This window comes from Somniosus microcephalus, chromosome 1, assembly GCF_052327205.1.
Source record: "Somniosus microcephalus isolate GS21.2 chromosome 1, FLI_Smic_1.0, whole genome shotgun sequence".
Lineage (NCBI taxonomy): Eukaryota > Metazoa > Chordata > Chondrichthyes > Squaliformes > Somniosidae > Somniosus > Somniosus microcephalus.
Genome location: NC_140987.1, coordinates 253,682,073 through 253,709,770, shown reverse-complemented (window position 1 = coordinate 253,709,770; position 27,698 = coordinate 253,682,073). Strand labels below are relative to the sequence as shown.

The following is a 27,698-nucleotide window of genomic DNA, read 5'->3' as shown; positions in this document are numbered from 1 at the left end:
ATGACCAGAAGGACTGCTGGTCCAAAGACAAAATATGCAGGCAATGCGGGAAGATGGGACACATTGCACGAGTTTGCAGGTCTGGGAAGAAGACCAGCGACAACAAAAAGGCTACTAAGGAACCGTACAAGAAAGTACAAAAGATGACGGACAGTAGTTCCGAAGACCAGATGAGCAATAGTGAATCCGGGAACAGGAGACTAAGCTGTCTCAAACTTCACAATGTAATCGCAAAAGAGGATCACCGAACCATTTGGGTCACCCTCACGATAGCAGGGTCCCAAGTTAAAATGGAATTGGATACAGGATCAGCGCTAACCGTCATGAATCGACGAGACTACGAGCGACTATTTTCACACATACCCTTGAGAGAGACATCCATCGTCTTGACGACGTATACGGGGCAAAAAGTATACCCCAGAGGAAAAATAAGGGTGCCTGTCGAATACAACGGCAAGAAAATACGGAAATTGTATCTCTACATACTGCCAAATGGTGGACCACCGTTATTGGGACGGGAATGGATCAGGAAGATAAACTTAGATTGGCACTCCATTCATGCAATGACGGTGGACGGTAAAAAAGATGAAGACGTCACTCCTGGACGATTGTCAACAATCTTAGCTAACGCCAAAGAGGTATTTCAACAAGAACTGGGCACGCTTAAAGGCGTAACCGCCTTGATAAAAATAGAAGAGAATGCAGTTCCCAAGTTTTTCAAAGCAAGACCGGTACCATATGCAATTCGCCCAGCCGTCGAAGCAGAGCTGGAGAATCTGGAGAAGGCGGGCGTGTTGTCTAAGGTCGACTGGAGCGAGTGGGCGACACCCATCGTTCCTGTCATGAAGAAAACGTTAAGCAATAAGTCCGGGGAGCCAAGGAAGATTCGCATCTGTGGGGATTTCAAGGTGACAGTGAACCCAGTCCTTCACACAGTACAATAGCCTCTTCCAAGGATAGAAGACATCTTCGCCTCACTGTCTGGAGGGAAGCGTTTTACAAAAATTGACCTAGCACAAGCATATTTGCAGATGGAGGTTGAAGAGTCCTCTAGGAAGTATCTCACGATAAACACTCACAAAGGTCTTTACCAGTATCATCGATTGGTATTCGGAGTAGCATCAGCTCCGGCGATATGGCAAAGAGCGATGGAACAAGTCCTGCAAGGGATTCCGGGGACTCAGTGTTACTTGGACGACATCCTTGTGACAGGTGAAGATGACAGTGAACACCTTAACAACCTAGAACAGGTGCTCACTAGACTACAGGAACATGGGCTGCGAGCCAACCGCCCCAAGTGCGAATTTTTAAAGAAACAGATATCGTATTGTGGCCACGTGATTGATGAAGAGGGGTTACATAAGTCCCCTGACAAAATTGAAGCGGTTGTTAAGGCCCCAGTGCCTGAAAATGTGTCGCAACTGAGGTCATTCCTCGGATTGGTGAATTACTATCATAAGTTTTTGCCAAATTTGTCAACAATTCTGCACCCACTGAATGCCCTGCTACGAACAGGGGTAGCATGGAAATGGAGCGATGATTGTAAGCGTGCTTTTCAGAAGAGTAAGGACTTAATCACTTCAAGGGAAGTATTGGCTCACTACAACCCAGCACTGCCGATCAGACTGGCGTGTGATGCATCTCCCTACGGCATTGGGGCGGTACTGTCACATAAATTCCTTGATGGTTTAGAGAGGCCGATAGCTTTTGCGTCACGCTCGTTAACTTCTGCCGAGTGTAACTACGCCCAGATTGACAGAGAGGCCCTCAGCCTAGTGTGGGGGGTGAAGAAGTTCAATCACTACCTGCACGGTCAAAAATTTACTCTACTAACCGATCATCAACCTCGTGTCTCCATTTTCAACCCTCAGAAGGGCGTACCGATAATGACAGCACAACGGCTGCAGAGATGGTCCCTTTTCCTAGGGGCACACCAATATGACATCGAGTACAAAGGAACTAAACAGCATGGAAATGCTGATGGATTGTCACGCCTACCGTTGCCGACGGTGGAAGAAGAAGACCTTGCAGTGGATCCAATGGAGTTATTCCACTCGACCATAGTCGAATGTCTCCCTGTGACGAATGCAAACATAGAAAAGGAAACACGGAATGACCCGACACTATCACGGGTCTATGATTTAACGGTGAAGGGATGGCCAGCACATGGCGAACCACTGCTGCCAGCATTCTCGCCGAGAAGAGAACAGCTGTCAGTGTGCAGAGGACTTTGATGTGTGGATCCAGAGTAGTAATTCCACCTAAGTTGATGGATAGAGTGCTCAATGAGCTTCATGAGGGTCATCTGGGTGGGGTAAAAATGAAGAACTTAGCCAGAGCGTTTGTGTGGTGGCCGGGAATCGATAGAGAAATCGAAGAGATGACCAAGAGCTGTGCAGGATGCCAGAAGGTTCAAAACGCTCCACCACAAGCTCCTCTGCATCCATGGGAGTGGCCCTCATCTCCATGGCAAAGGGTGCACATTGATTTTGCTGGTCCCTTCATGGACTCGATGTTTTTAATTGCGGTGGATGCACATTCAAAGTGGCCAGAGGTAATAAAAATGTCCTCAACCACCACGGAAAAAACTATCACAGTTTTACGAACCATATTCGCCAGGAATGGGCTGCCTGAACAGATTTGCTCTGACAATGGACCACAGTTTGTGTCTGAAGAGTTCTGGAGGTTCTTAAAGAACAATGGTGTTAAGCATTACACATCTGCCCCATATCATCCAGCCACTAATGGATTGGCCGAGAGGATTGTCCAAACATTCAAGAAGGCTATCAAGGCAATGTGTAATGAAGATATACCCCTACAACACAAGGTGGACAACTTCTTGTTTGCCTACCGAAATGCGACACATGCAGTTACCAACCAAACTCCAGCCATGATGTTCTTCAATCGAAGACTACGATGCCGCTTGGATTTGGTTAAGCCAAACGTCCGAAGAGATGTGGAGAACAGGCAGTTTCAGAATATGAATGAAAGGCCGACCAGGAGTTTTAAGATAGGTCAACCAGTTTTGGCCCGGGACTACCGCACTGAGAAATGGCAGCCAGGAACGATTTGTACACGACAAGGACCTCTCATGTATACCGTGGACGTTGGGGAGAGCATTGTAAGACGCCATGCTGACCAGATTCTAGAGTCACTGGAAAACGTCAACTCCACACCACGATCTGATACACCTGGTAATGAAATCGACGTTCCAATTGCAGCTACCGCAGAACCGGTAATATTGGAAGCAGATGAACCAAACAACGACATTGATCCCGACTCAACATTGCCAGAAGAGCCTGATACCCCAAAGAGGCGTTATCCAGACAGAATCAGGAAGCCTCCTCAAAGACTGAACTTATAATTGCTTAAACTTAACCAATGTATCTTGCAACAGTAATTGTGATTGTAATTAGTTATCATTTAGTTGTTAAATGAATGTTATGTACTGTTTATCTAAAAGGGGAGGAATTGTTGTGTATGTACCTTTAAGAGAATAACTGGTCTCAGACTGCAGTACCGGCAGTGACCACCCCTGTATAAAAGGCGCTAGTGAGCCTCTGTTGTTTCAGTTTCACTATTGACTTCCATCAGTAAAGACTTATTTTGTTCCACTCCTGCTGTCCGTGTCTCAATCATTCACGGACGTAATAGCGGTCCCATTGCGCCCAGTGGTTGCTGCCCGTCACACCAGGGATACCCTAATCAATGGCAGATTTTAATAACTTCATGCAGCTCATACATGTGGCTGCCACACGCATTCGCAGGTTGGCATCACCCGACACCAACACCACAGAGCAGTCAAACAATGATTACTCCCTTATTTTCACTCTCACCACCATTGCTGGATGTGAAATGAGCCCTGACCCTTCACTCTGCCACTTCCATTTGATAACACACATTTGGCAACGATCTCAAAGTGTGACAATTAGATGATTTATTAAAAAGACTTCATAGAATATAAACATTACAGTGATCATGAAAAAGACACCCGAGTGAGTACCCTTGTGACTATTTATGTGGGTCTTTCTTTTCCAGGTGCTTCTACGTCGTGCTACCCCTGTGGCTTCAGCAGAGGTAGAGGCAGCCTTCTCATCTCCGTGCTATGCCTGCTTAGACGCCTTTGGCAGTCGTCCTCTGGGTTTTGGAGTCGGTGATGGCTCCGCCAAAGTCTGCTCCTCCTGCGACTGTGCAGGCGCAGACTCAGCCATCACTGTCCGGGGAGGCATCTGGGGCTCTGACCGAGGGGTTGGCAAGGGGGTGGAATTCAGAGCACTTGGAGCATAGCCCCCACTTCCATGTCCCCTCCCACCATCATCCCTCTCATGGGCCACCCGCACTTCCCTGCTAGCAAGCAGCTGGAGAGCACCTTGCTGCACTTCAGTGGGGCCATGAGGGCCCACCTCTATACTGACATCCCTCCTACAAAGGACGTCTGTGAGCCTCTGGTTTCTCTCCTCCATAGATGCCCATCTCTCCTCCATTTTTCCCCATCTCTCCTCCATTAATGAGCATCTATTTTGAAGAGAAACCATGTTCTCATGCGACTGGCGCCGTGTCTCCTCCATGCAGGTGGCCATCCTATCCATGGAAAAAGCTATAGTTGCCAGTGAGTGCGCCACAGTGTTGCTCATGCTGGAGAAGGATTCCTCCATTCACTGCACACTCGAGATCACCGCGGTCGAAAAACCAGTCAGCCCCCTGCACTGATTCCTGCAGCTCCAGGATCGCCCTGTTTCTGGATGGCCCCCGAGGCTCAGCGTCTGCATGCAGCTGAGCTGAGCTAGGAGACTCCTGTACCCTCTGAGGAGGAGTCTCTACTGCTGTCAATGTCTCCACCATTTGCTGCTGCTCAGTTGTGATCTGTGAGACACCAGGTGACAACATTACTCTATCTCGCGACATACCCATCAAGGTGTGCGACTCTGCACTGGTGTTGCGTTGCGTTGTCTGAGGTGACGCTGCGTCCTCAGAGGCAGGAGGCTCCTCTGAGGAGTCTTCTTGCTGTTGCTCCAGGACATTGGGGGGGGGCTCTTGATGGACCTGTGGGAGAGTGAAGACATCAGTTAGATATACAGGATGTCTACTGCTGACACATACCATTATTCACATTCATTTTGTCTTGACATCACACCCCATATGAGGGACTGATGAAAGGCATGCAATTGTATGGAAATTCATTCTGTCACCAGCTTCTTCGAATGAGCCCCTCTCTCTGTCCCCCTCTTCCGGAACGTCGACCACTCCAGCAATCCCCAGTGCTGCCTCCTCTGCACTCGTCAGATATGATATGGTTTGTGAAGGTCCTCCTCCCGTTCTCTCCCTCTCCTTCTTATTGTGGGCTCTCTTCTCTGCGAGGAGGGAAAGAAAAGAAGTGAGAGTGATGGAATGAGTGTAAGGAATGGAATGGCATACAGCTTTACATGGAGATTTTGATGGAGTGGCTTGGCAATATCAAGTTGCCTCCTTCTGTGTTGTTAGTTGCTGTCATCGCATAACGAAAAGGCTGAGTGTGAGGACTGCATAGTAAGATGGGGACATGATAATGTAGATAGAGATAAAGTGATGGATGAAGTTACAAGGGATGTTGGGGTGTGTAACGTTTTGTAGGAGTAGGGGTGCCAATGTAGAGTGGTGGGAATGTGATGACAGGCACAGCAGCATCAAGGTAAGTGTGACTTTATACTCACTCTTCCTGATCTTACTAGATCATTGAACCTCTTCCGGCACTGCACCCAGGTGTGAACCACCACTGAAAGCCCCGTAACCTCCTGCGATATTTGCAGCCACACTGCCTTCGTCTGCTGGGGAGGCCTCTTCCTACCGTCCGTAGGGAAGAGAACCTCCCTAAGTGCTCTCACTCCCTCCACAAGATGATGGGAGGGATTAATCTGAGAAGCGGGGTGTTGACAGCACTGAATAGTATGAAATTGCAACTGACACTAACTGGGACCATGGCCCATTTAAATAAACCGGCAATAATCGCGTCATCCGGTGACGTCACCAAACCCGCACCCTTTAATAGGGCCAGGAAATGCGCAGGGCGGGACTAACAAGGCCCATTAGGGCAAGATCATATTTATCGAGAGGATTCACGCAGCAGCGGGGTTGCCCCCCGCTGCTGACCTCTCCCGCCTTGAAGCCGCCCAGGTAGATGAAATCGCGGCCTTGGAATCCTACTGGCTATTACAGATTTCTTCATCTTTTACTGGCCTTTATTTGAACTTAGGTCCCACTGCTGACTAGACAATCTTCCAGTACACAATGGTTTCACTTACATATTTTTCTCCCAATGTCTTACTAGATTCATGCAGAAAAAAAGCTGAAACATAACTCTTCACTAAAAGCACGCATTCCCTCATACAACCAGCTACTTGTCACATCACATTAATTCTGTGCCTATATTATACATGGATAGTCAGACTTGTTATTACAAACACATGGTAGACTTGCAGGACTTCTCATTAACCCAAGGTTTCAGTTTCATCATCGGCCTTCTCATTATATCCCCAAATCCCCTCCATCCCCATGCTCCACAAACACAATGGCCCGGATTTTGCAGTCAGCGGCGAAGGAGCAGCGCTCGCCATTCACCTCGCTGACAGCTGCCCACAGAGTTTTCGTGGGCTTCTGGGCGGCAACTTGCTGTCATCGGGTGTCTAACCCAGGGCAACACCATCTACAGGGGATCTACAGCATGGGTGAGCAGGCAAAGCAACAGCGTAGCTCTTCAACCAATCAGATTGAAGAATCCTCACTGAGCCAAGCAGAGTCGAAACCAGGAAGTATAAACTAGGAAGTATTGATTAGCTTTAAATCAATGTAAAAACATGTACAGAAAGAGAAATAAAGAGAGGGAACGAAAGATGGGATTAAGAGAGGGAAAGAGATAAAATAGACAGAACGAAAAGTAAAGAAAATGTTTTCATGTTAATTTTTAAAATATCTCCAACATTAATTCAATTCTGAAGGAAGGAGACTCCACACTTGTAAAGTTAAATTTTCAGTGCAAGAGAGGTTCTTCGGTAGTAATTATGACTTATCACGCCGTTGAAAATTCACTTATACCTGAATGCACCAACCCTAACTTTTTCTGCAGTGTTTAGTGGGGAACTAGTGGGGTAAGTACCACAGCTTCATACCCTTACGTGGATTTCAATGGCGAGTCTCTCGACAAGATACCTGTATAACAAAGCTTGTGGAGGAGCAGGGTGACTCGAACAGCAAATTCCTGCTTTCCACGTTTAACTATGTATGTGCGGACTCCGGAAGTTGCTATCCAATTTACTCCACAATAATAGTGAGCAGTGATAGCCTCACCGTTATTCTCAATGCAAAATCTGGGTCATCTCGTTATGAGTGCACAACAACAACAACTTGTATTTATATAGCACCTTTCACATAGTACACCGTCTCAAGGTGCTTCACAGGAATGTTATCAGACAAAATTTGACTCCGAGCCACATAAGGTGATATTAGAATAGGTGACCAAAAGAGGTAGGTTTTAAGGAGGGTCTTAAAGGAAATGTATAGGGAGGGAATTTCAGAGCTTAGGGCCCAGACAGCTGAAGGCACAGCTGCCAATGGTGGGGCAAACAAAATCAGGGATGCGCAAGAGGCCAGAATTGGAGGAGCGCAGATATCTCGGAGGGTTGTAGGGACTGGAGGAGGTGACAGAGATAGGAAGGGAGTGAGCCCATGGAGGGATTTGAACATGAGGATGGGAATTTTAAATCTGAGGCGTTGCTGAACCAGGAGCCAATGTAGGTCAGCGGGCACAGGGGCGATGGGTGAACAGGACTAGGTCCGAGTTAGGATACGGGCAGCAGAGTTTTGGATGAGATGCTCTTCACCTAGTGAAGCATTCTTAGACTGGTCCTCACCTTGAAGGAAGATTCCCTCTGTTTACTATTTGTACTGAAATCAGTAACACTCTTTTTATATTCATTTTTATGATTTTTCCGATGAAGATCAGATAATCGAGAGAAAATATCACTCCCTACTTGTGTAGGTTATCGCTTACCATACCACAGCTCCCAGTCAATTAGAACCTTCATTAAGCCATACTATCACTGCAGTTGGTAGCACTCTCGCCTCTGAGTCAGAAGGTCATGGGTTCAAGTCCCACTCCAGATATTTGAACACAAATCTAAGCTGACACTCCAGTGCAGTACTGAAAGACAGCTGCACTGTCGGAGTATCTGTCTTTCGGATGAGATGTTAAACCGAGGCCCTTTCAGGTGGATGTAAAAGATCCCATAGCACGATTTAGAAGAGCAAGGAAGTGCTCCCCAAGGTCCTGGCCAATATTTATCCCTCAACCAACATCACTAAAACAGATTATCTGGTCATTAACTCATTGCTGATTGTGGGATCTTACTGTGCGCGAAATTGGTTGCTGCGTTTCCTACATTACAACAGTGACTACACTTCAAAAATACTTCATTGGCTGTGGAGCGTTTTGGGATGTCCTGAGGTTGTGAAAGGTAATGAATGTTTCTTGAAAACACTTTACGGTTTAATTAATCATCGGAGCCTAGAGTGAGTCATCCTTCCTTTCCTTACCTATCCAGTGCTGTACTGGTGGGCATGCTTCTTGCAAATCCTCGAATTCCTGTGTTCTGGAAGTATGGAATGCAGACGATATTTGCCGCAATCACAGCAACAGAGTCCGAGGGATTGACGAAGAACCCGTTCCGCCCAAGGATCATGTTGCGGTCCTGTAAAGAAGAGAGTGATCTCCTTTAACTTCTGTAACTTATCCTCGTATTTACTGCTGCCATTTGCCTTCCTTATCCTGGATCAATGTCCAGCAGCTATGTAGAACTGTTGAATTCCCACACCTGTCTAATGTTCTGTTCATTATTTTACCTGGATTCTGGGAAAAGGTGACAGTCAACCAACTTAACAACAACTTGCATTTATATAGCGCCTTTAACATAGTAAAATGTCCCCAGGCGCTTCACAGGAGCGTTACTCAACAAAATTTGACACCGAGCCGCATAAGGAGATATTAGGACAGGTGACCAACAGTTTAGTTAAAGAGGTAGGTTTTAAGGAGTGTCTTAAAGGAGGAAAGAGAGGTAGAGAGCCGGATAGATTTAGGGAGGGAATTCCAGAGCTTAGGGCCTAGGCAGCTGAAGGCACGGCCACCAATGGTGGAGCAATTACAATTGGGGTTGCTCAAAAGAGGCCAGATTTGGAAGAGCGCAGATATCTCAGAAGAGGAAGACATGAGATGAAAGGTATCATTTGAAGACCTGTTTTGAAACCCTGTACTGTACATACATGGACTACAACCATTAGTAGATACTTTGAGATTCAGTCCCTTTAATAATATGGCTGGTACTGCTTTGAAATTTAAATTAAGGAAGATAACTGCGCAGCTAAGAAACACCACAAACATTTACTTATTTATAGAGGTCTTCAGGTAATTTTTTTGCTGTTTCTTTTCTGTTCATAGGAACAGGAGGAGACCATCCAGCCCCTCGAGCATTTTCCACCATTCAATTAGATCATCGCTGATCTGGATCTTAACTCCATCCACCCACCTTGGCTCCATGTCCTTTTATACCCATGTCCAGCAAAATTCGTAGAATCATAGAATAGTACAGCACAGAAGAAGGCCATTCGGCCCATTGAGTCTGTGCCGGCTCTTTTGAAGAGCAATCCAGATAGTCTCACTCCCCCACTCTTATTACTCCTTCAAGTATTTATCCAATTCCCATTTGAAGGCTACTATTGAAGCTGCATCCACTACTCTATCAGGCAGTGCATTCCAAACCCTAACCACTTTACAAAAAGAAAAAAAAACCCTAACCACTTGTTGTGTAAAAGCTATCAATCTCAGATTTAAAATTATTAATTGAGCTAGCATCTACTGCATTTTGTGGGAGAGAGTTCCACACTTCTACTACTTCCTAACTTCTCTCCTGAACGGCCTGGCTCTGATTTTAAGTTTGTGTCCCCGGTCCTAGACTCCCCCCACCAGTGGAAAAAGTTTCTATCTACCCTATTAATTTCTTTCAAAATCCTAAAATTCTCAATCAAATATAAAAGAAACACTACACACAAAGAGCCTCTATCTGCTTCAGTCACATTTCTAGATTCTCAACCGGTTTTTTTGCTCCACAGAAATGATTTGGAAAAATGAGTTATATTTAAGGGTTGTGTCTTAAAGCAAAGTGTATTCACACAAGTTAAAAACAAAAAAAATTAGTTGAAAGGTGGTTAAAATGCTAATGATTTAGACTTTGAAACTGTTTCCCTCATAGACTGTAAGTAATAAGCAGTGCATTAGCCTGTCTCGATGCTTAATAAACACCTCACACATATTGCGTTAGGAGCTCCCTGGACGTGGATGCTCTGCAGAGGTTGTCTGGTATAGGTCCTCCCCATCACTTGTGAAAGATAGGGTGGAGATGCACGGAGTCGAGATCAGCAAAGGTTAGAATGCAAGAGAGAAATTAGAAGTTATTTTGTTTTAAATCAGATAAGACAACCCACTGATGTGGGGAAATGTAGCATGTTCTTTATTTTGTATTGCTATACGAAGACAAGTTGTACGGATTAAATTAAGTGAGTCCAACTGTATTGTTACTTTTTACTGTGAAATAAAGCGGCTTAACGATTCGTATCTGAACTTACGTTGACCTTGTCAATCTGCCTTCACAAGATTAGAGAGACACACACATGTGAAAGACATGGACATCCAGTTCAGATCACAAGGGGCTCCTGTTGTTACCTCCCTGGGTCACGCTATGGTATAGTTAGATATTGGGCAGTACAGGTACAACCCCTGAACATAAAAGCACTCAGACCACTCGCGGGAGTGACTAGCTTCCTTGTGAGTGAGAAAATATCTCAGGCAAGATCATAAAGTTCTAATAGCTACCATCAATGAAATGATCTAGCGGCAAGAACAAAAATGATAGTGATAATAAATCGTACTAGATTAAATCATACCCCATCTCCATCGAAAGCTGCTCCAAACCCATATTCTCCTCCTTTCATAGCCTCGAGCAGCGAGGTAGCATACGTTAGATTTGGATCTGGGTGTTGGCCGCCAAAATCCTCCAGTGGGACACAATTGACTGCAGAGTTCACAGGAGCTCCGAGCTCATCACAGAGTATCCGCCTCACATAGGGACCCATAACTGTATGAACAAAGAGCCGTAAAAGGTCAAAAATAACAACAGAAAACACTGGAAACACTCAGCAGGCCAGGCAGCATCCATGGAGAGAGAAACAGAGTTACTGTTTCAGGTCTGGGACCCTTAATCAGAACTGGAAAAAGCTGGAGATGTAACAGATATTAAGCAGGTGCAGAGACAGGTGGGGGGGGGGGGGGGGGGTTAGGAGGGGAGGAAGGAATTGAAGGAATATACTGTGCTTTTGTAAGAGGCAGGAAAGATAAAATGTTGCAAATGGGAATGGCAAAATCATAAATGGGGGCAGGGGTTATAGTTTGAAATTGTTGAACTCAATGTTGAGTCCAGAAGGCTGTAAAGTGCCTAATCGAAAGATGAGGTGCTGTTCCTCAAGCTAATGTTGAGCTTCATTGGAACAATGTAATAGGCCAAGGACAGAGAGATCAGAGTGGGAGTGAAGCGGTGAATTAAAGTGACAGGCGACCAGAAGCTTAGGGTCACCCTTACGGACTGAACGGAGGTGTTCCGCAAAGCGGTCGCCTAATCTGCATTTGGTCTCCCCAATGTAGAGGAGACCGCATCGTGAGTAGCGAATACAGTATACTAAATTGCAAGAAGTACAAGTAAATCACTGTTTCACCTGGAAGGGGTGTTTGGGGCCCTGGACAGTGGGAAGGGAGGAGGTAAAAGGGCAGGTGTTACATCTCCTGCGCTTGCATGGGAAGGTGCCAGGTGAAGGGGAAGGGCTGTTAGGGGTGATTGAGGAGTGGACCAGGGGGTCGCGGAGGGCTGTAAAAGGTCACTCTGACTTGCCATTGCCCAGCATGCCTCTTCAATAACATAAAAAATAGGAGCAGGAGCAGGCCATATGGCCCCTCGAGCCTGCTCCGCCATTCAATAAGATCATGGCTGATCTTCTATCTCAACACTTTCCCACTCAATTCCCATATCCCTCGTTTCCTTAGTGCCCAAATATCTATCGATCTCAGTCTTGAATATAATCAATGACTGAGCATCCACAGACCTCTGGGGGTGGAGAATTCCAAAGATTCACCACCCTCTGAGTGAAGAAATTTCTCCTCATCTCAGTCCTAAATGGCCGACCCCTTATCCTGAGACTATGACCCCTAGTTCTGGACTCACCAGCCAGAGGAAACAACCTCTCAGCATCTACCCTGTCAAGCCTGCTAAGAATTTTATATGTTTCAAAGTCATCTTTGTGTTCTGATTAACAACTTGATTTGCCCAGTTAATGACAACATAGGCTTTATTTAAAGAATATTAAATCTATCATCATTCTAATACCAATAATTTATATTTTACCCTACGAATCCTTTTCAATGAATCTCCCTCATCCTGTGGAGGATCTTTAGCCTCTATTAGCCTTGTCGCAGCTAAGAGCAGGAAGGGATTTGATAGAGTAAATAAGGAGAAACTGTTTCCACTGGCAGGAAGGTAGGTAACCAGAGGACACAGATTTAAGGTAATAGGCAAAAGAATCCGAGGCAACATTTCCACTACCCTTTGTATGAAGAAATGCTTCCTGACATCACGCCTGAACGGCCTAGCTCTCATTTTAAGGTTATGTCCCCTTGTTCTGGACTCCCCCACCAGAGGAAATAGTTTTTCTCTATTTACCCCATCAACTCCTCTAATCATCTTAAACACCTCAATTAGATCACCCCTTAATCTTCTCTACTCAAGGGAATAAAAGCCTAGTCTATACAACTTGTCCTCATAATTTAACCCTTTTAGCCCCGGTTTCATTCTGGTGAATCTGCACTGCACCCCGTCCAAGGCCAATGTATCCTTCCTGAGGTGCGGGGCCCAGAACTGAATGTAGTAAAAAAGGATGGGAGGTAACTCTTTGTTACTTTACCCTTTTAATTACTACAACTAATCCTTGTCTGCCAGCTCAGCAGTGATGATGGGGCCGGATGAATTCACTCCACTGTTGTCGGTTCTGAACTAGCCTGGCTGCTTCAGTCATCTGTATCCCTTCCTGTGACAAGTCACTCTTGGCCATTGTCTTTCCAGAGCTTCCTTGCTCCATGTCCCTCTGTGTGCAGTGCCATGGAAGGTATTCCAGCTCTTTCCACTCTTAAAACATTCCCCAAAAACTAAGGCAGTAGTCTCTCTTGAACCTTCTGTATAAGCGTTCGTTTCTGGTCCAAGCCGTGTTCTTACTGTATCATTCTTGATCCTTTGCATCCTGGATGCTCCCCAGTATTCCTCTTTACCAACTCATCTCTGCTGCTAATATCTGTTGCTTGTCAACTTCATAGAATCATAGAATCATGCAGCACAGATGGAGGCCATTCAGCCTATTGTGCCTGTGCCAGCTCTTTGAAAGAGCTATCCAATTAGTCCCACTCCCCTGCTCTTGTTGAAAAGTTGGGACTTTTCTCCTATTCCAACACTCAGTTCCCTATAATAATATGGGAATAACCATTTAATTGGTATAGAGAAATACTGGCCAGCTCTACCATGGCAGATTTCCTGAGGTTGACCTCTGGAAATGATGCAAGGTCAGCCCGTGCATGATATCAAGGAGTGCTTGTTGCACTCCTGTGCCACCGCTTCAGACCGAGACTGGAACATATACAGTACCCTATTTTCTTACTTATTCAGTAAGAAAAGATTAAATACTATTGGGTGTAGGCTGGTCAACTAAATGACATCTTGCACAAAAGAAATTCTAGCAGGCGATTTGGAAGGCTGCTAATTATATCACAGAGGTACTTCTATAAGGCTGTGGCTTTAGAGCAGAAATTATATCCGTTTTCTGATATACTTCTATTTTAACCAATTGAACAAAAAACTTTCAGATCGATGGCCATTTGATATCATCAGAGGCTGCTCCACTGGCTAATTAGAATAGTACAGCACAGAAGGAGGCCATTTGGCCCATCGAGTCTGCACTGGCTCTTTCGAAGAGCAATCCAGTTAGTCCCACTCCTCGGCTCTTTCCCCATATCCCTGCAATTTTTCTCCTTATCCAATTCCCTTTTGAAGGCTACTATTGAATCTATCAGGCAGTGCATTCCAAATCCTAACCTCTCGCTGCATAAAAAAGTTTCCCTCATGTTGCGTTTGGTTCTTTTGCCAATCACCTTAAATCTGTGTCCTCTGGTTATCGACTCTTCAGCCATTGGAAACAGTTTCTCTTTATTAACTCTAAACCCTTCAGGATCTTAAACACCTCTATCAAATCTCCTCTTAGCCTTCTCTGCTCTAAGGAGAACAACCCCAGCTTCTCCAATCTATCCACATAACTGTAACCCCTCATCCCTGAAACGATTTTAGTAAATCTCTTCTGTACCCTCTCCAAAGCCCTCACATCCTTCCTAAAGTGCAGTGCCTCAGAATTGGACATATTGGCCCAGTAATTCCGGTCCCAACGCGTGAGTACGGACGGGGTACTCACGCGTGGGCCCGTTGGAAGTGCCGGATTTCAGCATGCACAGCGCATGTGCGGAAAACCGGCATTTCCTCTCCTCTGAACCAAGGGGTTAAGAGGCGGTTCCCTTGCGACGTTTGAGGCAGCGCGTACATGTTGAACTTCGTTTTTTTTGACAGGTTTGTCCGTGCGTGAAGGCCTCCACTTTTTACGAATGTAAAAAGCAGATGTAAGGACTTAGTTTTATAAGGTAAGTGGTCTAATAATTAAAGTTAGAAATTTTTTTCCACAGGTTTATTATTTTTAAAGAATTTACAGTAAGGTAAGTGTATTTTTGGACCCGATTTCTTGAAAAAAAATTTTGGCAGGTATTTGAATAATTGTTTAAATTAGTTTTTTAAAGTTATTAATAGTTAATTTAATTATTGGAATTTAAAAAAACTTTTATTTAAAGTTTAAGTAGTGTTTTGGACGCCTGGACTTTTCATGAGTTTGACAGGTCTTATGTCTAACTCATGAATGGACTTTTGTAAACTCCCATTGGTTGCCCAGTGCTCACGTGATCCCAGCCGGCTCATCGCACTAAGTACGCCGCTGGATCACGCACGCACAGCACGCCGGGAGCTGAACCGGGCCACAGACTGGAAATCCACGCAGGCCCAGTCTTCAAATGTCAGCGCGATATGTAAGTGAAGGTCGGGGACTTGCACCCGCGGGAAGCCCCCGACCCGAATTTCTGGGCCATAATATTTCAGCTGGAGCCAAAACATGTCACCTTTAGCAACCACTGAATAATACTTTTTACATTATTTATATTAAATTTAGCTCCCAACTATGCAATTGAAAGGGCCAACAAAAAAAGGAAGCAAAATACAAAACAATCATCAATCCATGAGAAATGATGCTTAAACTTGCCTCCATGCATGGCGTCTATCCTTATTTTCAGTTGGTTGGGTCCAGTTAGTAACCCCTTGATTGCACTAAAGTCAAAGAGGGTTCTCAGCATGTTGAGGTAAACTTCTACTGTGTCCACAATTTCAACTGGAAAAGCAGAAAGAAACAATCAAGAGGTGATTATAATTAGCATCTTAATGAGTGGCCTCTTGGGTGCAGCTCATTAATCAGGCACTTTGCAAGCAATGAGGGAAAACCTATCCTTCCTTGAGCCACCCAGAAAAATTGCCCTGTCAAGAATTTCAGCCTTGCCCAGAAACTCCTGTAAAACAAGCTGCCATCTGTGTGTGAAAATTCGTAGAGATAATTACCTTACTGATTCTTGACCAGACGTGGGTTTTCAAACAATTGGGTTTGCAGCACCTGCATTGAACCTGCATCTGTACAGAAGGGGAACGGAGGAAGGGAAAGGGGCTTCGAAGATTGGTTTATGAGAATATAAAAGATTTGCGCCAATATTTGAGTTGAAAGGTGCATCTCTCACTGCCATGATGCCATGCATTGTACGCTCCAATGCTGAACAACTGCACTCCATCAATTTCTCATTTCGTGTGTTGATCAAGATAATGAATGTCAGTAAAAAAGCCAAATACTGCAGATGCTGGAAATCTGAAATGAAAACAGAAAATGCTGGAAATATTCAGCAGGTCAGGCAGCATCTGTGGAGAGAGAAACAGAGTTAACGTTTCAGGTCGGTGACCTTTCGTCAGAACTGGAAAAAGTTAGAGATGTAACAGGTTTTAAGCAAGTACAGAGGCTTGTCATTTTAACTCTCCGCCCCACTCTCACTCTGACCTCTCTGTCCTTGACCTCCTACACTGTTTTAATGATGCTCAACGTAAGCTCGAGGAACAACACCTCATCTTTTGATTAGGCACTTTACAGCCTTCTGGACTTGACATCGAGTTCAACAATTTCAGATCATATCCACTGCTCTCATTTTTTCGGACAGCAGCTTCTGGTAATGATTCTGCTGTTGTCAGTTTCAGTTCCACTAGACCCATCTTTTGTTTCTTTACTCGTCCCATTGGCACCCGCTTTTGCCTTGCCCTATCATCCCTTTTGTCATTTAATTTCGCCTGCCTTCCACCCTATCACAGACCTTCCCTTTTGTTCTTTCCTCCTCTCCCCCCCTTTCCTTGCCTCAGTACTTGATTAAAACCTGCTACATCTCTAACTTTTCCCAGTTCCCAGTTCTGATGAAAGGTCATCGGCCTAAAACGTTAACTCTGTTTCTCTTCCTCCACAGATGCTGCCTGACCTGCTGAGTGTTTCCAGCATTTTCTGTTCTTATTAATGCATGTCAGTGCTATGTAATGGAACACTTTTCCATTTTGGACGCCCAGTGTCAGCATCAAGCACTCCCAGGTCAGACATAGCACAGCCAAACGCAGCTTTGCCTTAATCCTGCCTTCAAAGAGTACTCGCCCTCCTGTGTCATTGTGACTTTTTTCCACATCAGCCATCAGAATCAAATTACCAGTTTGTTACCAAATATTGAGGAATGTTATGCCTTGAACCGACTCCCAACTACCAACAGGATTAAAACTGCTTAAATTAATTTAATGTAGGACTCTTACGCTCGTGTTTTCCGCAATCTTTTACACTGGTTCAAGATTCAATTTGCCCGGATCAGGCCCCGCCCATAAAACTGGCCCTGCCCTTGCCCCCCCCCCCCGCCCCCCCCCAGTCGACATTGGGCGATTCCGTCGATGGCCCTGGTTCGGGGAGGCTCTTCAAATTGCGCTCAGTTTCTTAGGGGCACAGGCACGGGGAGGCACTTTTTAAAAGTTGTTTCATATCAAAAAATATTTAATTTACTGAGAAACTGACGAATGTACACTGATTAAACAATTAAATGGTTCAGTATAGTTTTTTTTAAGTCACTTTCAGTGATTTCAAATCCGGTTCCTCACAGGTGGAGGACTGGGCACCCTTATTAAAAATGCTTATTTTTTGGTGTAAACCCATTTGCAACTGCATTAATCAAACAGCACCAAATACATCAAGGAATACTTTTTAATGGAAAGAAGAATAAAATAAACGATTACATTCTATTATTGCGCTGGTTCAGGGAAGATATTACGTTTGTGATTATGCAAACAAATATTAGTGGAAACTTAAAGTGTGACGTCGCCAGTGCAATTCCATGATAACTGAAATTTTTGTGAAATATCTATGTCTTCTGCATTTCATAACATGGATGTACAATAAATATTCAAAGGGAAATTTAGCTGTAGGGAATTCTTTAGAGAACCAGCAGTGTGTGTAATTGTTGGAGAGACCCATGCGCTTCTTGCTAAGGCTTCTTCAGCAGCACCTTCCAAACCCGCGACCTCCACCATCTAGAAGGATGAGGGCAGCAGGCGCATGGGAACACCACCACCTCCAAGTTCCCCTCCAAAATCTCACACACCATGCCGACTTGGAAGTTTATCGTCGTTCCTTCATCGCCGCTGGGTCAAAATCCCGGAACTCCCTCCCTAACAGCACTGTAGGAGTACCTTCACCACACGGACTGCAGCGGTTCAAGAAGGTGGCCCACCACCACCTTCTCAAGGGCAACTAAGGAAAGGCAATAAATACCGGCCTTGCCAGTGATGTCCACATCCTGAGAATGAATATTAAAAAGCTAAGAGGTTTTAAGAAACCACCGGCATTGGTCGAGGCAAAAAGCTTAGCGGCTTTCAAAAGGAAACTAGACGAGCACATGAGAGAAAAAGGAGTAGAAAGATTTGCTGAAAGGTTGAGATGAGGTGGATGGAATGGGAGGAGACCAGCACAGACTAGTTGGGCTGAATGGCCTGTATATTCTGTATATTCGATGTCATTCTATGTAAACAAACAATATTGTACCAAAAGGACAGTCGATAACATTAAAATTACCTTCAATCTATTCCAGATGCTGTATTCTTGCCTGACATACTAATTAGTGTTAGGCTTTGTTAGATGGATGGTGGGTGAAGCACGTACATCAGCAGCAACTGAATTAAATACCAGCGCAGCCTCGATCGTCCCATCCCAAATACACAGGTCCCAGGTCAGTCAAAATTTCTAGTCAGCTATTCTTACAATTATTTTTTTTTGTTGCCAAGATTGCTGCTGTCAGTTTGACAAGTGGAATTCTCTCAGCAGCTGCCTCAGCGCTTGTACAAACTTGAAGATTGCTAACATCTCCACCGCAGTAGCGATGACATAGCAGATCTCTCGGAGGAACTTTCTTCGTAAACCTTAGCAGGTGATTTGACAAATCGAGAGTCCAGCAAAGTAGCTGTGCCTTTAAAACATTAGACTAGAAAGGGAGGCACACCATACATAGTTCTCAGGCTAACTCCAACCCACGAGGCGTCAGCCGTGGCTCAGTGGGTAGCGCTCTCGTCTCTGCGTCAGAAGGTTGTGGGCTCATGTCCCACACCAGAGACTTGAGCATACTTGCGCAGCACTGAGGGAGTGCTGCACTGTTGGAGGTGGCGTCTTTCAGCTGAGACGTTAAACCAAGGCCACATCTGCCCTCACAGGTGGACATTAAACACCCCGTGGTGCTATTTTGAAGCAGTGAAATTGAAGAAAACTTGACACCGAGTCACATAAGGACCTTATTAGGAAAGGTGACCAATAACTTGGTCAAATAGGTAGGTTTTACGGAGCGTCTTATGGGAGGGTGGAGAGGTGGAAAGCTTTACGGAGGGAATTCCAGAGATTGGGGTCTAGGCAGCTGAAGGCACGGCCACCAATGGTAGGACGAAGGAAATCAGGGATGCGCAAGGGATCTCGGAGGGTTGTAGGGCTGGAGGAGGTTACAGAGATAGGGATGTCAGATTGAGATGGGTCAATTTTGCTAGTGGCAGCAGCAGCCGTTTGTCTCTCTCCAACCCCATTGTGAACTTCCTCCCGTTAATACTTTTATTGATAAAAGTATTAATGGGAGAACAAGAGGGAATAAAAGTTGGCAAGAAACAAATGAGAATGGAAAGGAAAAAAAAATAAAGAGACAGGGAAGGGAAAATGGAGAAAATGAAAGAGAGAAAAAAAGAAAAAGACACTGAAGAAGTTGCCGGTTCCTAGGGCAACAAATCAGCCGAACCCTTGCAAACTTGCACTATTTGCTGGTGTGGTTGACCTTAAGCAGAGTTTTTGTAACAGGCGATGTTCGGATGCAATGCTATTAATCTAACCACAGTATTGTGACACTTCTACATTCATTTATCCCACGGTTAGTCCTAAAGCCCCACACTAACTCTCAGTTAAGATGATGGTTAGGCAATCAGCTTCCAACCCTCTGACCGCACTGTAAACTTCAGCTCATCCACAACTCTGCTGCCTGTGTCCTAACTCGCACAAAGTCTCGTTCACCCATCACCCCTGTGCTCGCTGATCTACATTGGCTCCCGGTCCAGCAACGCCACAAATTTAAAATTCCCATCCTTGTGTTCAAATCCCTCCATGGCCTCGCCCCTCCCTACCTCTGTAACCTCCTCCAACTCTACACCCCTCTGAGATATCTGCACTCCTCCAATTCTGGCCTCTTGCGCACCCATGATTTTCATCGCTCTACCGTTGATGGCCGTGCCTTCAGCTGCCTAGGTCCTAAGCTCTGGCATTCCCTGCGTAAACATCTCCGTCTCTCCTCCTTTAAGACCCTCCTTAAAACCTACCACTTTGACGAAACTTTTGGTTACCTATGCTAATATCTCCTTATATGGCTCAGTGTCAAATTTTGTCTGATAACTCTCCTGTGAAGCGCCTTGGGATGGTGTACTACGTGAACGTCGCTATAGAAATGCAAGTTGTTGTTGTGTATTCATAACTAGATGGCCCGGATTTTGCTTTGAAAATTATGTTGAGGCTATCGGCTATTGTTATGAAGTAAATCGGACAGGAACTTCCAGAGTCCGCACATGCGCAGCTAAATGTGGAAATCAAGCATTTCCTGTCCGAGTCACCCTGCTCCTCTGTAAGCTTTGTAATACCAGTATCTCGTTGAGAGAGTCGCCATTGAAGTCTATGTAAGGGCATGAAGTTGCGGTACTTACCCACTAGTTAACCATTAAACACGGTCGTGCCTTCAGCTGCCTGGGCCTTAAGCTCTGGAATTCCCTCCCTAAACCTCTCCGCCTCGCTACCTCTTTTTCTTCCTTTTAGATGCTCCTTAAAACCTACATCTTTGACCAAGCTTTCCTGCAGGCACTTATTTCAAGAATATCAGTTCAAATTAGGTTAATAGCTCTCAGCAGATTATTATTTTCTCAGTATCCTAAAATACTTCAGGAAGTTGTACATTGGGCGACCAGTCTGAGATTAGAGAAAATGCACTCTCAAGATCAGCCTTGTAGCAAGTTTCAATACATCTGCTCGACAAGATGCAACACTGACCCCCCAATGCAAAACTGGTATTTCAGGAATTGTCTGTTATGACGCAGACTAATCCACACGAATGCATTTGGCTTGATTCTCCATCTCTTGTGTACAGGCATCAGTCACCGGTTCCAATCAGCAATCTTTGATGGAGATCTTGCCACTGATGGGCACGTCACCAGGCAATTCAGTACAGCTGTCTCATGTCACGGCCACTCAGCACTGGGTTGAGGAAGTGTGGGCCAAGTGGGAGTCAGTGGTATGTGACCTTTCAACTCTCGGGAGCCAGCTGCAATCTTTGCCAGTGTAATAGCTGGGTGAAAATTGCTGAAACCTTAAATTGCTTTACTCAGTCTGACAAACACGCACATATAGGGGTTGATCTTCACTCTCTGCGCCTGCCGTTAATGGGGTGGGGGGGGGGAATGTGTAACTGCCTCAGAATGGGGTCATTAGCCTCACCATTCCATTAACACTGGCGATTCGTCCGCCGCCATTTTGAAAGGGACCTACCGTTGGGTGTCCAAAGCGCCCGTCTGTTTCAGGTAATAGGCCCCTTTCAATGCGGAAATTGGAGTCCTTTAACATTAACAGGACCCCGATTGCCATTTTAGCTCGGAACAGGCTAGAGCCTTTGCTGTGCTCACATAAGCCAGTTCCACGGGTGATGGAAGAGAAGATGCCTTCTAAAGGTACATAGGAACAGGAGGAGGCCATTCAGCCCCTCCAGCCTGTTCCGTCATTCAATTAGATCATGGCTGAACTGTATCTCAACTCCATCCACCTGCCTTGGTTCCGTAACCCTTAACACCCTTTGCCTAACAAAAACCTATCGATCTCAGTTTTGAAACTTTCATTTGACCCCCAGCCTCAACAGCATTTTGGGGGAGAGAGTTCCAGATTTCCACTACCCTTTGTGTGAAGAAGTGCTTCTTGACATCACCCCTGAACGGCCCAGCTCTAATTTTAAGGTTCTGCCCCCTTGTTCTGGACTCCCCCCACCAGAGGAAATAGTTTCTCTCTCTCTACCCTATCAACTCCTTTAATCATCTTTAACACCTCAATTGGGGGGGGGGGGGAGCGGGTTGGAGTGGGTGGCCGACCAAAAGTCCAAATCTACCCCGCAGAGTCGATCGGTTACAGGTGACAAAGAAAGAAAGACTTGCCTTTATATAGTGCCTTTCACAACTTCAGGATATCACAAAGTGCTTTGCAGCCAATGAAGTACTTTTGAAGTGTAGTCACTGTTGTGATGTAGGAAATGAGGCAGCCAATTTGCGCACAGCAAGCTCCCACAAACAGCAATATGATAATGACCAGATAATCTGTTTTTTTAGTGACGTTGGTTGAGGGATAAATATTGGCCGGGACACTGGGGAGAACTCCCCTGCTCTTCCTCGAATAGTGCTGTAGATTCTTTTATGTTCACCTGAGAGAGCAGACGGGGCCTCGGTTTAACATCTCATCTGAACAACAGCACCTCCGACAGTGCAGCGGAGCCTCAGCACTGCACTGGGAGTGTCAGGCTAGCTTTATGTGCTCAAGACTCTGGAATGGGCCTGTGAACCCACAACCTTCTGACTCAGAGGCAAGAGTGCTACCCACTGAGCCACAGCTGACACATGGGCAACGGCAGGTGATCAGCTCCAAACCTAATCTTTGAATCTAAATCAATTTGAATTGAGAAATCTACCTTCAGAATTTTGTACCACTTTGAACAGTTCAGATCGGCCCGTCCCTTTAAAGAAAAATGCTATCACATTCGTACAGTTGCTGTTTATTGATCCACGCTGTACCTGCACTCCACAGCAAGTGGCAATAACACACTTTGCACCCCTCCATGTCCCACATCTTCTGGTGGCAACGGCTGGGACAAAGTTACTGATTATTTCCATAATTTCCATAATATATTCCAATGCTCTCCTGGCCAGCCTCCCATCTTCCCCCCTACTTGTGCTCATCCAAAACTCTGCTGCCAGTGCCCTAACTGATACCAAGTCCCATTTACCCATCACCTCTGTGCTCGCTGACCTACATTGGCTTCCGGTCCAGCAATGCCTCGATTTTAAAATTCTCATCCTTGTTTTCAAATCTCCATGGCCTCGCCCTCTCCCTATCTCTGTAACCTCCTCCAGCCACACAACCCTCTGAGATCTCTGCACCCCTCCAATTCTGGCCTCTTACACATCCCCGATTTTAATCGCTCCAACATCGGCGGCCATGCTTTCAGCTGTCTAGAACCTAAGCTCTGGAATTCCCTCCCTGAACCTCTTCACCTCTCTCTCCTCCTTTAAGACGCTCCTTAAAAACTACCTCTTTGACCAAACTTTTGGTCACCTGTCCTAATATCTCTTTATGTGGCTCGGTGTCAAATTTTGTTTGATAATCGCTCCTGTGAAATGCCTTGGGATGTTTTGATAGATTTAAAGGTGCTATATAAATACAAGTTGTTTTTGTTTAAGGGAATTTAATCAGAATTTTTTTGTTAAAGTAAATTGGGGAATGAAAATATGGGAAAAGGCTGTCCATAGCATAATGTGAATTTAAGATTCAGCTCCTCAGGGCAGTGTCCTAGGCCCAACCATCGTCAGCTACTTCATCAATGACCTTCCCTCCAACATAAGATCAGAAATGGGGATGTTCGCTGATGACTGCACAGTGTTCAGTGCCATTCGCAACTCCTCAGATAATGAAGCAGTCCATGCCCGCATGCAACAAGTCCTGGATGACATTCAGGCTTGGGCTGATAAGTGACATTTGTGCCACACCAGTGCCAGGCAATGGACTATCTTCAACAAGCGAGAGTCTAACCACCGCCCCTTGACATTCAACGGCATTACCATTGCCGAATCCCCCACCATCAATATCCTGGGGGTCGCCATTGATCAAAACTTAACTGGACCAGCCACATAAATACTGTGGCAACAAGAGCAGGTCAGAGGATAGGGGTCTGACGAATGGTCATCGACCTGAAACGTTAACTCTGTTTCTCTCTCCACAGATGCTGCCTGACCTGCTGAGTATTTCCAGCATTTTCTGTTTTTAGGTCAGAGGCTAGGTATTCTGCGGCGAGTGTCTCACCTCCTGACTCCCCAAAGCCTTTCCACCATCTACAAGGCACAAGTAAGGAGTGTGATGGAATACTCTCCACTTGCCTGGATGAGTGCAGCTCCAACAACACTCAAGAAGCTCGATACCATCCAAGACAAAGCAGCCCGCTTGATTGGCACCCCATCCACCACCTTAAACATTCACTCCCTCCACCACCGGCATACCGTGGCTGCAGTATGTACCATCTACAAGATGCACTGCAGCAACTCACCAAGGCTTCTTCGGCAGCACCTCTCAAACCCGCAACCTCTACCACCTAGAAGGACAAGGGCAGCAGGTGCATGGGAACACCATCACCTCCAAGTTCCCCTCCAAGTCACACATCATCCTGACTTAGAAGTATATCGCCGATCCTTCATCGTCGCTGGGTCAAAATCCTGGAACTCTCTCCCTAACAGCACTGTGGGAGTACCATCACCACACGGACTGCAGCGCTTCAAGAATGCAGCTCACCACCACCTTCTCAAGGGCAATTGAGGATGGGCAATAAATGCTGGCCTTGCCAGCGATGCCCACATTCCATGAACGAATAAAAAAACACTCAATCAGCCCATTCAACCCCGGGGAAATATTGTGTTGCTGAATTAAACGAGGTAGAGTCTGAACTTGCTGTAAAACTGATGTTGTGGATTCGCTGCTCCTTGTACAAATGGCCCGATTTTCATTTCCATTCATTTCAAGTTGAAAATCTACCCACAATAGATCTTAACTGGGAACAGAATTCAAAGTGACCGCCAATTCAAATACTATTAGAAATCTTGTGCTGATTAAAGTTCACTTTACAAAAGAACTACTAATTTGAACGTGTAAGTGATTATGAAAGCAAATTTTGAAATCAATCCAAATAGCAATTGTAGAAGCTTCATTGAGCAAATTTCCTATTTATTCGTAAATCTCTTTGAATTTTGAAAATAGCAGTGAACTCCGCAAATATTAAAAACTAAATTGGGCCTCTCCAGAGATTTTAAAGCAGGGGAGTTTTACCCAGTGTCCTGGCCATTATTTATCCCTCAACTTACATCACTAAAACAGATGATCCGGTCAGCAGAATCAGTCTAAACGTATGAGTTATCTTCTGTGAAGATTTTGACTTCTTCTGTTCCTGCATGATCAGCCTACACTGCATGGCCTTCTGTTCTTTTTGCCCTCAGTGTCAGCTGTAGCTCAGTTGGAAGCACACTTACGTCTGAGTTAGAAGGTTGTGGGTTCAAGTCCCACTTGTAGCTCATAAAGCTAGGCTGACACTCCAGGGCAGTGCTGAGGGAGTGCTGCACTGTCGGATGGTGCCGTCTTTTGGATGAAACATTAAACCGAGGCCCAGTCTGCTCTCTCAGGTGGACATAAAAGATCCCATGGCACTATTTTGAAGAAGAGTAGGGGAATTATCCCTGGTGTCCTGGCCAATATTTATCCCTTAATCAACACCACTAAAAAACAGATTATCTGATCATTATCACATTTGCTGCTGTGCGCAAATTGACTGCCGCATCTCTCACATTACAAGTGACTCCACTTCAAAAAAAGTACTTAATTGCCTGTAAAGCGCTTTGAGACATCCGGTGGTCGTGAAAGGCGCTATATAAATGTAAGTCTTTCTTTTTTCTCATGTGCTTGTTTAACATTGCTGTTTGTGGGAGCTTGCTATGCGCAAATTGGCTGCCCCTTTTTCTACATTACAACAGTGACTACACTCCAAAAGTACTTCATTGGCTGTAAAGCGCTTTAGAATGTCTAGAGGTCGTGAAAGGCGCTGTATAAATGCACATTCTTCCTCTTTTTCATTTCAATTAAAAATTATTGTACTGTACTACATTAAATGGAAACAGAAGATGGTGAAAACCATTTCTTTAAAAAGCTGGTGGAAAGTGCAATATAAAAGAAAGGGTAAATACAGCAGTTTAAGGACTTGCTGGACAAAAGATGCCTTTAATTGGGACTCTAAAATGTTGACACTCTCCAGAGGTTCCTTGGCACAACTGCTAGCACATCTGTTGAATCAACCATTTACAGCTGGTGTCCTCCCTGGTGACTGGAAGATGTCAATAGTCAAATCACTCCATATAGAGAAGATACGGATAAAAGCAACCTTCAGCCATCTCGTCATTCCCAAGCCAGCAGAGAAAACCACGCCTGAGCGAGTGACAAGAGTGTTGTCTCTGTGTCGTTTGAAACAAAGTACAAAAAAAGAGAAAGCCAATGATTTTTGATCCCAGGAACAGGAAATAAAAGAAAGGAGCTTTCTGCATAAACAAGAAAAAGAAAGAACTTGCATTTATATAGCGCCTTTCACCACCTCAGGATGTCCCAAAGTGCTTTACAGCCAGTGAAGCACTTTTTGAAGTGTAGTTACTGTTGTAATGTAGGAAACATGACACCAATTTGCGAACAGCAAGTTCCCACAAACAGCAATGCGATAAATGTCCAGATAATCTGTTCTTTAGTGATGTTGGTTGATGGAGAAATATTGCCCAGAACATCAGCAAAAATTTCCCTGCTCTTCTTCAAAATAGTGCCATGAGATCTTTTACATCCACCTACGAGGGCAGATAGAGCCTCAGTTTAACATCTCATCTGAAGGACAGCACCTCCAACAGTGCAGCACTCCCTCAGTACTGGACTGCGAGTGTCAGCCTAGAGTTTGTGTTTAAGTCCCTGGAGAGGGGCTTGAACCTACAACCTTCTCACTCAGAAGACAAGAGTGCTACCCACTGAGCCACAGCCAACATCTTAAGCTCCGCCACATGTGTTTTAGGAAACTAAACTAAAGGTGGTGGCATACATATCCTTCAAGAAGCTCATACCTCTCAAACAATCCAAAAAATATTTTTTATTGTCAAGACTGTGGACAATCTGCTTTTCCTGTTCCCCATCTTTGACTTTCTAAGCACACCACTGCTTCCATTCAAGAGTTTCTGACTGCAATGATGTTAATTTGCTGGGCCATTGTAGCCTTTCTTTGAAAGAGCTATTTAAAAACTTCCAATAGAAAAAAAACAGGCTGCCCATTCCCTTGGAATCCCAAACCTGCTTCAATCCCCTTTCAAAATGAGGCAACGTCGGAATGCTTGGTGAATCCCCTCTTACAAAGACGAGAACTCGGCCCAATTTAGAATTGGAGATGGTTGTACAGCTGCATACAATCCCACAAAATACCTCTGAAGGGTTTGAACTTGTTCTCCAGATCAAATTCTTGCCTGCCCAGTCGAGAAAGATCTATTCTCAGATCGGGACAGATGGCAAACTCTTCTATAGTTTTACTAATCTGGTAGATCTTTTCCGTCACCGACTCGGGAGCTGGACCTAAGTAAACAAAGGAGAGAGTAGAAATAGTTTAAAAAAAATTAAACTAAAGCACACAGGCTCAATATGAGCAAAGCAAACAGCCCTGAGTTATTTCTACAAGCTTATTGTTGGGTTTGTACAAGAATCAGGGATTAATGGAATCATAGAATGGTTACAGCACGGAAGAAGGCCAATTGGCCCGTTGAGCCCGTGCAGACTCTCTGCAAGAGCACTTTAGCTAGTCCCACTCCCCTGCCCTTTCCCCGTAGCCCGGCAAATTTCTTTCCTTCATATACTTATCCAATTCCCTTTTGAAAGCTGTGATTGAATCTGCCTCCACCACCCTTTCAGGCAGTACATTCCAGATCTTAACCACTCGCTGCGTAAAAAGTTTTTTCTTACGTCGCCTTTGGTTCTTTTGCCAATCACCTTAAATCTGTGTCCTC

The 27,698-nt window shown here is 45.1% G+C and overlaps 1 protein-coding gene across 3 annotated transcripts in view; it reads right to left on the bottom strand.

Annotated features, from left to right (window-relative positions):
- pgm5 (phosphoglucomutase 5) overlaps positions 1 to 27,698 on the bottom strand; it is a 591,608-nt gene that overhangs the window by 157,685 nt on the left and 406,225 nt on the right. For all 3 annotated transcript variants that reach the window (XR_015078914.1, XM_085992105.1, XM_085992097.1), the window contains exons 3-6: positions 27,124 to 27,270; positions 15,466 to 15,591; positions 10,966 to 11,156; positions 8,566 to 8,720 (exon numbers count right to left, since the gene is read on the bottom strand). Coding sequence is in view for 2 of the 3 variants with exons in the window: in XM_085992105.1 (XP_085848231.1) it covers positions 8,566 to 8,720; positions 10,966 to 11,156; positions 15,466 to 15,591; positions 27,124 to 27,270 (619 nt within the window). In the remaining variant the exon portion in view is untranslated. The remainder of the gene's footprint in view (positions 1 to 8,565; positions 8,721 to 10,965; positions 11,157 to 15,465; positions 15,592 to 27,123; positions 27,271 to 27,698) is intronic.